The following is a 13164-nucleotide window of genomic DNA, read 5'->3' as shown; positions in this document are numbered from 1 at the left end:
AGTCTTCCTTTTTTTGCCTGAAGGGGATTAGTGTCTAGTTTGCACATAACAAAACAAACAGAAGGCATAAAGCACTGTTCAGTTATTCCAGAATCACAATGGTTTGTAGTGTAAATGTTATGCTTGAAGGATAGATGAGATGAGGCTACTGGGAACAGCGTTCAATTACTGAAAGTAAAGTATAAACTCTGATTCACAGAAAATGAAATTTGGAACAGCTTGGCATTTATATATTAAATGAAATACCAAAAGGAATACACTTGTTTATATTTAAATTTTTAATTTCTGTGGGCACTATTAAATATATATTACTGTCATCTAGCTATTTTTCTAAAGGCTAGAATAGGCTTGCCAGGATATCTGAACTAGAAAACCCTTCTATTATGTCTTGTCTAATGTATTTTGCTTCCTCAAAAGGGAATAAGCTATACAAGCAAAAAACTTATGTAGGTGCTGATTTTAAAAGAGGGGGAAAGGACTGACTTTCACCACAAGCTAACACTGTTTCACTGGCAAGAGGTTTGGTAGGCTTGGCGTGAACATGATTTCAGTAAGTGCTTGGACAAAATGATGAAAGAACGCTAGGTCTTGCAAAGATACCAGCTGTAGAGATAGGAAGTCCCCAGCCTGCCTTCAGGTGGAAGCTGGAAAAGGTGCTTGTAGTGTTCTGCTCTTCCCTAGCGTCTCCTACCAGTCCCTGACAGAAACAGGATACTGGCTAAGCAGTGCTTTGGTGTGTGGCTGGAGTCTGTGCTCTTGATGCACTGTCTGGGATTTGGCATGATCTGTGTCTGGGCAACAGAGTAATTCTCTTATTGCTTGAGGCTGTCAGTTTGGGCACTCATAAATAACTTCCCCAGCCCCTACTCGTTTAAAAACAAAGTAGTCAGAGACAGTTGAAGATGTATTTAGACACAAACTGCCTTAGGAATCCTGCGACAGTCCAGCTCCTTGACTGCTTCTCGTAATAAATTCTAACAATGGTGTTTCTTTGCTTTATGATCTAAATTATTTTAATTTTTGCCTTCAGGGCCCTAGATAGGTAATTTTAAATTAGGTTTTTATCTGTATCAGATGCTCATGGCAGTGCAGTCTCAAGTTTTCTGTATGAAAAAATGCAGCATATAAAAAATAGCTACATATATAGCATTTCAAAGATCTTTTTTACGCTTTAGTTTGCAGCATTTCTGCGAGGCACACTGAAAACAAGCTTCTTGTTCCAGCTTGCCCAGCTGATTGTAAATCTTTCTTGCCTTTATGCTGAAATGTTAGTAGGCAGATCTTGGGCAGCTGTCAGCTTTCTATCAGTCACTGCTTCTCCCCTGAGCTGTTGGAAACTGAAAAATTACATATCTGTAGCTCCTGTTTGCTAAAGTCATTAACTTCTACCCTTCATTCCTATTCCAATTGGCATTTGGGATTTGGTTGTCCCAGGCTGTGCTGCAGTACTAGACACTGTAGATCCTTCTACTGAAACTTGAGTATCTTCCTTCCATCACGCTCCAAGATCTTATCTGTTACTGGTTGTTCAGGTCACTTTCTGGGCTCCAACAGTGTATTTTCACTCCTGCTGTTCTCTGATACAGAAAGCTAAATCACACAAAAGACAAAGGAGCCAGGATTTTTGTCATCTTTTCACCATGAGACCTCCCAGACTTTTACCTGGACCACTTGTTGTAGTCTTGCACAAAAACCATAACATTGTGGTCAACAGAATCAGGTCAACAGGTCAGCAGAAGATGCTGTTGTGTTGCGAGTTCAGGGCTTTGATGCAGCACTATTGCTGTATGCTGAGAAAAGATGTTCCCTCCTCTGACTGGATTCATCTCAGCTGGTCTCCTCAGCCCCATGAGTGTTGCTGGCTTTGCAGATCAACTGGAGATGGAACTGTGTTTTCCTATACAGGTCTGAGAAGCCAGTGTATTTGCTATGTTTTGTGGAACACAGTCGGACAAGAAGAAAGGTAAATATCCTCTGTCGTAGCTGTGAGATGATTTGAGCATGCTAATGTTTTCTGTGCCTTAGAAAATAATCAAAGAGATGTAACTGTTCTGTAATTAAGAGGGATAAAGTGCCAAAGCTTGATACTGACTCACCTTTTCTTCAGATACGCACTATGCCTCTTGTGGGCACAGTATTTAGGAACTGAGCTCCAGATCTTTAACAAGATGTTTGCAAGCTATATCCTTTCCTCAAGACACTCCACTTCCAGCCTTTTACAACTTGGATGTGGTTTGATTTTAATTCAGAAATGTGAAAAAGGCTGCCTCTCTCTTGCATGTATGGAGGTATAATAACATTTCAGCATAGAGCTTTGTGATCAGACATTTCTGAAAGCAAACCTCTTGCAGAGGCAAGAGACAAAGGCTTCAGTCACGGCTGTGTGGAGGGATACCTGCCTGTTCTCCATATCTAGCAGGGAGCAGAGGAAGGGAAATGCTTGTGAGCCCCCATCTTCTTCCGTACATGTGCTAGGAGCTGGGGAAGGTCCTTCTCCTCTCAACATCATCAGAGGACAGAAAGTGTGTGTGTGTGCTGCAAGGAATGTGAACATACCAGAATTCAAAATTATAGCAAATCATAAACTGGATGGCATCAGCAACAGCAAAAAAAGCTACTTCCTTTCAGGGATTGCAACAAACTTGTTTGTAAGAGAGCAGGCAATGCCCATCTCTGTGACATTAACCACTAGATGCTATTGCTTAAGAAAGGAGGACAAAAGTGGAGAACAAGTACATAGCCTTAGGAAATGTGCTCTGTATTCCAGAGCTTCATTAGAACAGGTTGCTTAGGAATGCTGTATTTTTTTCTGACAGCAGAGATTTTTAAAGAAAAGCTAAGTAACAGTCTGTTAGTCTAGGTTTGCTTTGTTTCGTCTTATAAGAAAAAGATGGGGAAAGAAAGACTTTTAATGTTTGTTTCAATTTATAGGGAAACTACATGTCATTTTATTCCACCTTTGTAGGGAAATTTCCAAGGTTAAAAATATTTCTGCACCCTGCCATCACTGGTCTTCCTGTGGGCTGTGGTTTGTGCAACTGGACATGTGAGTCAGAGAAGTTCACTTGCACTCCTTGAGGGATGTAATGCCCTCTTTTTCCTTCTACCACAACAGCAGCAAATTCTGTGATTGTTATCCTGCAGAGAAGTGATAATTAGGTAAAGAGAAAGCATGGTAATTTGATGTATCATAAAGGTTTTTCACATGAATACAGATGCATTACTCCCAACTATGGAAACTGTACTTTATGAAAATCATCATGTACTTGGTGTGAGGAGCACTTTCTTAATCTCATGCCATCTGTGCATCTGGCAGAATATTACAGGAAAGTCATTTGTACATCCACTTGGGAGTGTATCCTTCCTATTTAAAAAAAAGACCAATTTGTAGATCATATCTTACAGTGGAAGGTACTCGATTTCAAGCAGACTGCTGTCAATTCACTTTTCTCCATTTTACTTCTTGGGCTAGAGTTCTTGTTTTCCCAAAATAGCCAAATGGAGATATCCACATACCAATATACCAACAAGATGGTGCTGTTCACAGTATTTCCAACTTCAGGGAAGATTTTAATCAGTTCTTTGTTTGTTTTGTCCTAAAGTGTATGGTGAAAAGGAGCATAGCTAAGACAGTCATGATGGTGGTAGTGTGAAAGAAGAGAGGTTTTTAATCCCACATTGATTCCCTTAAGGAATGATAGCATGCACACTGTATTGAACTCTGACAGTGGGAAGGTAGGATCACTGCAAGACAACTCGCCACTCTTTCATCTGTTTAGAGATAATTGAATATATAATAAGCTAGGATCTTTTAGCACGGATAAGACCTCTGCATAAGGATATTAAAGAGATATATACCAAAAAGATTAGTTTTGAGATAGCGTGCTGGTTTTGGCTGGGGTAGAGTAAATTTTCTCCGTAGTAGCTACTATGGGGCTATGTCTCAGAGTTGTGCTGGAAACAGTGTTGATAACATAGGGATGTTTTAACTGCTGCTGAGCAGTGCTTACACACAGTCAAGACCTTTTCTGCTCTTCACACAGGCCCACCAGCGAGGAGGCTGGGGGTGCACAAGAAGCTGGGAGGGGACACAGCTGTGACAGCTGACCCCAGCTGACCACGGGAATATCCCATACCATATGGCATCATGCTCAGCATATAAAGCTGGGGGAAGGAGGAGGAAGGGAGCACATGTGATGTTATGACATCTGCATTTCCTAGTAACCATTACATGTGATGGAGCCCTGCTTTCCTGGAGATGGCTGAGCACCTGCCTGCCGATGGGAAGCAGTGAATGAATTCCCAGTTTTGCTTTTGCTTTACCTTTTAAGCTGTTTTATCTCAACCCACGTTTTCTCACTTTTACCCTTTTGATTCTCTCCCCCATCTTGACATAGGGGGAGAGAGTGAGCAGCTGGGTGGTGCTTAGTTGCTGTCGGGCATTAAACCACAACAGAAGGCTAGTGAACATTACATAAGAACTAGGGACTAGTAGGTAAAACAATCTAGCAGTAAATTTGTAATTACAGGGCGTAAAATGATGCAAAGCAAAATTAAACTGTGGACGTTACTGTTGTAAGGTGCTCAGGATGCAGCAACTATGCGCTTTGGGGGCAAATTCCTAGGGGAACGGTCCATCAAAGGCTACTAGACATGATGATGTAGGCTTAAAGCCTAGGCTCATAGATCTTCACCCTATAAGATCGAGAGAATATCAATCTATCCTTATCATGTTGTTATAGTCTTTTCCTGCTGGGTTAGATAAACTTTTGGCTTAGCCTGGCCTTGTACTGCTGTTCTTGTTTTAGTGAATATAGCTTTTCAAATATATTCCAAGCTCAGTAATGCCAATATCTGCATTGCCCTGTAACTTATACTGTTAGTACCTTTTGTCTACATGGGATTTTGTACAAAATAATACGAAGACTTCAGTGTACTACAGAATAGTCACTTTGCCAGATGTCTGCTCAGGTGAACACAGGTTATCTTTATATCGGGAATTATCACTTGTAATAATCTTCACAATTGTTTTCTTGCACTCAGAACCTAAGAGTCTTCACTGTCTTTCGTTTAGGATAGAGCATTCTCTTTTTAAATTTGAATCCATGAAACGGAGGTAGCGCTAACCTCTATGTAAGTGTGTTTAGAAAATGCATGATACTTGGCAGAAGATATTAAGTATCTTTCCAATATGCAGTCATCATCAATTAGTTAAAACCAAAATAACTATCACATAACTATTGCAGAGACACGGTATTAGAAGTCTTCAACAATTATTTTTCTCTGGCTTGATGGTGAATATGGGCAGGCACTATTTCAGTCTACTGATGCAGAATTAATCAGATGCTGCTGTGTGGCCATAGTTGGTGGGAGGGCCAAGGGAAAGTGAAGGGAGGAAATTGCTGTTCCTCCTTCCCTCCCTGCACTCATCCCTTCCTCAGGGGTAGCCGTAGGCAGCTCTACTTGACTTCCTCCTCACTGACACCCTGAGAGAACCTCAGTAGATAGAGGCCTGTCAGATTTTTGATGTAGAGTAGGGAAGGTGAGAAGGAGTAAAGAGAAGGGGTGGGGGTTAATATGATGGAGGATGACAGTAAGTATATATGTAAGTTTCAACCTGCACTGACAAATGTTAAGTGTTTAATATGTTACTGACAGGACCTCATGAACTATTTAAGCTATAAGCTTGCTTAGATTTCAGCTGGGGGGGAGGAATTTAAATTATTTAAATGCTGGGAGGGAGGAAAAGCAGCAGAAAGGTTTTATTTTGTTTTTCTGTAGCCAAGAAGATCTGCAGCATTAGGGAGAACAGTTGCTAGGAAAGATCTTCCCCTTTCACATCTCCTGGCTTCCTGCACCTTAAAAGGTAAACCACTAAAACAGTTTAACCCACTAGAATCTGAAGAACAATCGTATTTCAAAGGACTACCATAAATCTGTTCAGTTTCTTTTTCTCACTTCCCCCGAATCTCAATTATGGCAGATGAGCAGAATGCCACAGGTGCCCCATGCTTCCTTCACTTGCCAGAAATCCTTACTGCTCGTTTCCCAGTCTGCCTAGCTTGGTATCAAAAAGTATGTGCAGTCTTCTAATTTATGGTTAACAAGTCCATATTATTTTTGTAATCCCTATTGTCATGCAATAACAATTCCCCATGCAGGTTCTGCTGGGTACTACGAATAATTTCTCGTAAGATTACTGATAATAAGAAACACATCTTAAGGAATGAGAGAAATCTTATTATAATAATTGTTTGCAGGTGTTAAATGAAAAGCATTATAGAAATATATATGTGTAACACTCTATTAAACCAGAATCTCATAATAAGGGATGGATAATGATAAAGAAGCCTACATATTTCACAGCTCAGGAATTAATTTCTTAGACTTCCATCATTCAAGGAAATCGCATTGCAATCACTGTTCAAGTGACAAGAGTTTTCGTACTTACAGTATTCTCCTCTATTGATAGTACATCAAAAATAGTTCCCTGAAGAATAAGGCTAATTTTCTAGCCCAGTCAACCCTCACTTTGAAGTCTAGATTGGGATGGTGGTGGAAAAGTTTTTGCAAAGGTTGAAGTGCTGAGCCTTAAAGCACTCTTTATTCTTCCAGTTGGCAAATGTTCCCTCTCCCATTTCAGTCTTTTGAATGAATCCCTAAAGCAGAAATAGGTAGTTTCATCTTGCTGTGCTTGACTCTTTCAGTGCCTTTCCCTTCTACATCTTTCCAACTGCCATTAATCCTACATGACGTCTTATTTCCAGCTTCTGATTAATCTTATGGAAGTGAAACTGTTAGCAATGTCTTTTGCTCCCAGAAGTACATTTCTTTTGCATACATAATGTGCTCTTATCAAAGATGCTTAATGAATTACATCCAGTGTTTGTAGAGGGAAGGAATGCAGGGTTGGGCAGTCCTTGCACTAGTGAATATGCCCATTTGAGGAGGGAGGCCCTATTCAGAGGGCCAGTGCCTTTTTCCCACATGAAAAGGTTCTGCAGCCCTCTCTTGGCTCTTCTGAAGGTACTGAGGTGGCCCAAGTGCTGCCGAGTGCTCACTGAGTCCTCACCTTGTGCTGCTGCCCCCAACTCAGCTTTGCCTTGCCCTCTGCATGCTGGCCCTGGTGCTCCAAAAGTGTAAACCCATTGGCAGTGGCTCCATGGCTGGGATGTAGTCTCTGCCTGTGTCAGGGAGGGTGGATCAGAAGAGGTGATATGGCCTTAGTGATGATTTGCTTTGTCCCTGCTGGGCTGCCCCCTTTTGTAACTTCTCAAGGAAGCATTCAGTTGTCTGTTTTGTGAATTTTTTGCTCTAGCAGCGTCCTAGCATTCACTGAGGGGCACTGTTTCAGATGTCAGCAAATGGTTTTTGCCATCACAGTGTAACAGTGCACCCGGGGTTTGTGTTTCAAATTACCCCGCGCAGTAAGGCAGAAAGTGGTGGGAGACCAACTTTAGCCCCTTGAGCTTTGCAGTTACTCTGACGCATTACCTTCCGTGTAGGCACAAGTCTGCCAAAATGAAATTATTCTGGGAATGGGATGTTTTTAGATGTGAGAAAAAGAAAGGACGACCAGTGGAGGAGAAGGTGTGCAAAAAGATAGGACTAAGGCAGTTACTGACCCAACCATTCACATATCTCACTTCAGATAGAAGATCTGGTTTTGTTTATGGGCTTGCTGAGATTTTCACAAGATCGGTACGTTCCAGGAAAAGGCAGCTCCGAACTTGCTCCTACCCTTGCGACAAGGCAAGTCTTACTTTCCCCACCTCCCTGGGGGAACAAGGATTCTTTTATAATCTTGCACAGGATAGTTTAAGGAACCTGCTTTGTTTGCTGTGAGTTAGGGCACAGTTAATAGTAATTGGCAGATGATAACTGAGCAGTAGTCTGGATGCTTCTGCTTGCTAAAATGGAAAGGCTGGCATGCTGCTCCAGTTATGGTCAATATTAGCAAAATGAATGGACTTCACATGCTTGATCTTTGCTCTTAATGCCATATAGTGTGAGAGCACAAGAAGAAAATGTTAAATGTTCACAGACAGAAGCGCAACGTGCTTCCAGTCAAAGTGTGGCATAGCCATGATTTTAAAGTCTAATAAGTATGTATCCTCTGAATGAGCAGGAGGACTCCTGAAGTTTAGTTGTTTATTTGAAAAACTATTTAAATGCCATTGTTGAGTTTCTCATTGAATGTGGTGATGGTTTCCAGAACTAGCATTCTTGCTCTGAACAGAGAAAGGGGAGAGAAGTGACACTGCCAAATCTGAAAATACAATCTGGACTTTGAATGAATGCAAGGCTTTTCTTCTTCTTTTGCCTAGTGGGTGGTTGAAGTTAGAGTCTTGTTTGCATCAATTTGGTCCTGGTTTTGTCAGCAATATCCTTAGTGATTCCTGCTCCCGTGTATGGTAATTTTTTGATCTGGTGTAAACTGTTGGATTGGGTTGGTACACAAGCAGAAGGGAAACGGATCATCTTTCTTTGTTGGCCTTTGATGAGCCTTGTTGGCTCATCAAAGCTTGTGACAGGAAAACCACAAGGGTTAGAAGTTAAGACTCAGCAGAGAAATGAGGAAGAAGAGATCTTCTCACAGTGAAATTTCTTGTTGGTACCCCTCAGGATTTTGGCTACTTTCAAAAGTAGTGTTTTTCCATCACCTGATAACCCATTTTGAGCAACTGAGAAGATATTATCTCATCTAGGAAATAAAGTCAAGAAAGACGAAAACATTTCTGGGTCATACACATGTGCATGTTTTCATACTACTCAGCTCTCTCCCAAATAGGCCATGTTGTTACATCTGAGTGGGGAACAGCAGGCAAATGTTCTCCTTGCTGACCCTGTAGACAAGAACAAATGTAGCCGATATGAGAGCAGTTAAAAAGCAGGGTTTCCTAATGGGGTAGTGGCATAATGGCATCTTGCTTTGATCAAAAAGGTACTAAGCATTCCTTGCCTTGGGAGCACTGAGTGCCAAATGTTGTTAGAAACTAAGTGTATACACTCTCTGCCATCTGGGACGCAGTCTCTGGGAAAGGGGACACTCTGAGCTGGTGTAAGCTGCTACCACAGTGTTGTTGAAGTCCTGGGGCAAGTAAAGTTTATGCTGGCTGATGGTCTGTCTGGGTTCATTATGGTGGAGGGATGTCTAGGATTTCGGTTTTTACGGTACTTTCACCATACCCTTCTCCTTTTCCTCGTAAGAGTCAGTCAAAACAAAGCCCATTTTAAAAGAAGTGAATGTAGAAAATGTGAAACATAAGGATCTCTTACAAAGCGTCTTTTACAGTGCTGGGACATAAAACAGGGCAGTGGAAGATAAGCCATTATGTATGTTGAGGAAGTCTAAGAATAAAGATTATAGGCAAACAGTCTACCTTTCTTTACAAGGCCTTGATTTACATCCCTGAAATCTCAAATTTAGCTATTACAATGAAGTCCTGTTGCACACAGAGCAGCCTTTTTATCACCACTTAAAATCTAATTAATCCGTATTGAAGCACAAAGATTTCTGTTGTGTTTTAGGGTGAGGGGTCATAGAGCTCTCTTTGTTCATCCTCAGGCTTGTAATCATCAGGCATTGGGATATAATTTTACCAAGCAAATTGGAAGGTACCAGATCAAATCCTTATCGGAAAGACTAACTCATGGTTTAGTGAAGTCCTTCCTCCTTTACGTGAAACCTTATATTCGTGAAGAACAAAAAAGTGTTTCAGAGCTCACAAAGGGTTAATAGCAAGCGCTTATATTTTGGGCAGCGGAGAACTAAAATAATCATAGCTTCCACCATCACGCAAGGTAGCGGTTGTTACAGGACTGCTGGGGAGACCTTCCTCCTCAAGCTTTTAGGACTCTGCTCTCATAATGGCCTTGCTTTATCAACCAGTGATGCAATTAAGTGGCATACTGGTCTCTCTGTTGGGATGGGTCCTGTCCTGTCTCACAACCTATTTACCCCAGTGGAAAAATCTTAACTTGGACCTGAATGAACTGGAGATCTGGACCATGGGACTCTGGCAAGCTTGTGTTGTCCAGGAAGAAGGGGGAATGCAGTGCAAGGACTTTGATTCTTTCCTAGCTTTGCCTCCAGAGCTCCGGATTTCTAGGATTTTGATGGTTTTTTCCAATGGATTGGGGCTTTTTGGCCTCTTGCTCTCGGGATTTGGGTTGGACTGTTTGAAAATTGGTGAAAGACAACAGGGACAAAAGAAACGGCTGTTGCTGTTTGGAGGAATGCTCTTCTGGATGTCGGGGATTACAGCTATTGTCCCGGTTTCTTGGGTTGCCCATTCCACAGTCCAGGAATTTTGGGATGAGAATATACCAGATATTGTTCCCAGGTGGGATTTTGGGGAAGCGTTATTTGTTGGCTGGCTTGCTGGGTTTTGTCTTATCTTAGGAGGATCCCTACTTAATTACACAATCTGTTCAACTGAAGTCCATCCATCTTCGGTCCATTACACAGTAGCAGAACAGCAAGATCAGTGTCAACACTTGGAAACGGAAACTAGGCCTTAAAATGGAAGGTTTTATGCAGAACAGAAAGATGCCCTATCTTTTTCAAACCCCAGTGCAAGCCAGATGCTTGTTCCAGTGGAAATTCAAAGGACTCTTTGTTACCTAGCTGATTTCCTAAACTTATGTCTGCTTTCTCCTTAACCGGTATTGGAAGGTGGTGTGTTTCCTGACACGCAGAACTGTTTAAAACTTTGTTTCACAGCTGAACGCTGAAGTTTTCATAGACTGCGCAGAAAAGGTGCTTTTGCTTTCTCAACTGCACTGTAAAATCCTGAGAATGAATATGCATGTTCCCTTACAGCTTGGCTTTTAACCAAAATGTGCTTCCTTTTCATATGTAACTGATTAAATGAGCCTCAATGCTTGACTCCTTGTTGCAGTTTTCCACTTGCCTAATGCAGTGCTGTACAAACTTGAGTTTTCACATCCTGAACAGTCTAAATACATGCATTGCATCAAATTATCTTTCTGTGTACTTGGAAATCATTGTACTCAGAAAACTGTAGGTTTCTGAAATTCTAGTAAGCTTTGCAGATGTCTTTTTGTGCATGGGGTGTTAGCGTGTGGGTGCTTCGTACCCAGCAAGTTGTGTTTCCCCTGTCTAGCACATTAAGCTGCCCATGCAAGTTATTCTGAGTGTTTCTGGCACCTGCATACTTTAAGCTCCCAAAATAGGCTGAGAAATGCTGCTCTATAAAATCCTTATGTTAACTTCTTCTGGTACAGGTATTGAAGCATCAGGTATCCTGTCAAAGCTCCTTAAACTCCATTCATTTACAGCAACACATTGTTCTGAAACCTTTGAGTTTAAACAACTGATACTTAACTGGCTCCAAAGCAGATAGCTTCATCTGCATCAATATGGTATTAAAACTTCATCTAAAAATGACCTCCGAGATGCCAGATCTAGCAGAACTGCTGTTAATGATTTAGCAGGTTGATGGAAAGCAAAATCTATACATTATCTAAAACCCAAAACAAAATAAGAAACCCCAAGAAAGCCCAGCTATGGCTGCGCCCTTCAGCTACTGGTTTACCACGCTACATCCGTGTCGCCCAAACAGTGCAACTGGAACCAGGCAACATGAAGCAGGAAGGGGAAGAGTATTCCCTGCTTTCTAAAGCATTAACTTTTGCTCATGTTCAGGATGACAAAGAACTTGACTGCAAAAGCAGATGGTGCAGCACTTCTGTGGCTGCTAAAATGGAACTTGGTCCACAGGCTACAGCTAGTTGGATTGCTGTTGTCTGTACTAGGATGGATTTTACTTGGTACCTGTAACTATTCAGCAGACTGGAAAAATCACAACTGAGACTTAAATGTACTGGAGCTTTGGACCATGGGACTATGGCAAACCCGTACAGTCCAAGCCATAGGAGGAACACAGTGTGAAGATTTTAATTATTTCCTAGTTTTGCCTCTAGAATTACAGTTTTCTAGGATTTTAGTATCTACATCATATGGACTAGGACTTTCTGAGCCTTGTGATCTATACTCTTGGTCTGTACTGCCTAAAGATGGAGGGTACAGAGTTGAAGCTAAAGAAACAGCTGTTACTGCTTGAAGGAATATTTCTGTGGGTGGTTGGAGTTTTGGCCTTTTTCTGTTTCTTGGGTTGCCTGTACCATAATCCAGGAATTTTGGGACGAAGACATCCCGGAGGTTGCGCCCAGATGGGAAAAAGGGATGTACTATTCTGTGATTAGTTTGGTGTATTTTTTTATAAATCTGGGGGGAATCTCCTCTTCACAACCTGACCAGAAATTACCAGAGCAGGATGCCGTGGCAGGTATGCAAGACACCCATCAACATCTGGAAAATGGAAGTCTTAAAGGGCAGATACCAGATTTTCAGATTTTACTCTTGCATTACAGCAAGAAATGTCTGCTGAACTGACAGGTTACTGTTTAGGAGACTGAGGGGAGGGACTGCTTCTTACCAAGTAGTTCCTTTAATCACTGCTTACCTTCAATTTTAATTGCACTAATTGATGAGCTATGGAGATCTAAGTCACCACTCTGTTTCCCCAACATTTGATCAATTGCATGCTTTGGTTTTGTAGGGGTTTTGCTTGCTTGCTTGGTGGTTTAGGATAAATAAGTGTAAAATTCTTAAAATCTAGGCATGCATGGAGACTTGGCTGTAGTTTAAATAGCAGAATTCCTACTGGGGCCACTTTAAACAATGTATTTTGTACAAAACATAATAGTAGTTTAAGTCCTGAAAGTTTGTAGCGTCAGTTCAACATGCATTACAAAAACCTGATACAGGACAACCTTGGATGAAGTTCCCTGGAGCTGTATCAGTCACAATAAACTAAATGTTCTCAGGCATAATGTCATGTAATATACTATTCTCCAGAGAGAGAGAACGACTGAATGCATCCATGCATAATCTCTCCCCAAGGAAAATCCAGTATTCCCCAATAATAATGAGGAGATGTCCAGTGGAGAGTTAACTTTGTCCATTGCTACTGCAGTTTTTACTTAATGAATGTAAAGAGCTAGCTTCAAACATATGAATCAGTTTAACTTATCCTAAGACTCGGCATTGATTGATGTCAACTTTCTATAAATTGCAATGATTTTTACATTGACAAAGCTGCAGCAGCCATCTGTTTGTGCAAAAAGCAGAGAGAG

The 13164-nt window shown here is 41.3% G+C and overlaps 1 protein-coding gene, 1 long non-coding RNA gene and 1 pseudogene across 8 annotated transcripts in view; all 3 read left to right on the top strand.

Annotated features, from left to right (window-relative positions):
• Positions 1-13164, top strand: part of LOC136022188 (uncharacterized) — a 65493-nt gene that overhangs the window by 32065 nt on the left and 20264 nt on the right. The gene's annotated exons all lie outside the window — the stretch shown is intronic.
• Positions 9871-10524, top strand: LOC136007364 (claudin-22-like). The gene has a single exon (XM_065665248.1). It carries the CDS (start codon positions 9871-9873, stop codon positions 10522-10524), a length of 654 nt encoding a protein of 217 aa, XP_065521320.1.
• LOC136007464 (putative claudin-24) lies at positions 11673-12421 on the top strand (annotated as a pseudogene).

Source organism: Lathamus discolor, chromosome 1 (assembly GCF_037157495.1).
Source record: "Lathamus discolor isolate bLatDis1 chromosome 1, bLatDis1.hap1, whole genome shotgun sequence".
In the NCBI taxonomy this organism is placed as follows: Eukaryota; Metazoa; Chordata; class Aves; order Psittaciformes; family Psittacidae; genus Lathamus; species Lathamus discolor.
Note: the sequence above shows the minus strand (reverse complement) of the source record. Positions and strands in the feature narration are given on the sequence as shown.

Coding starts and splice junctions, on each gene's coding strand:
- LOC136007364 (XM_065665248.1), top strand. CDS start 9,871: ATGGCCTTGCTTTATCAACCAGTGATGCAATTAAGTGGCATACTGGTC.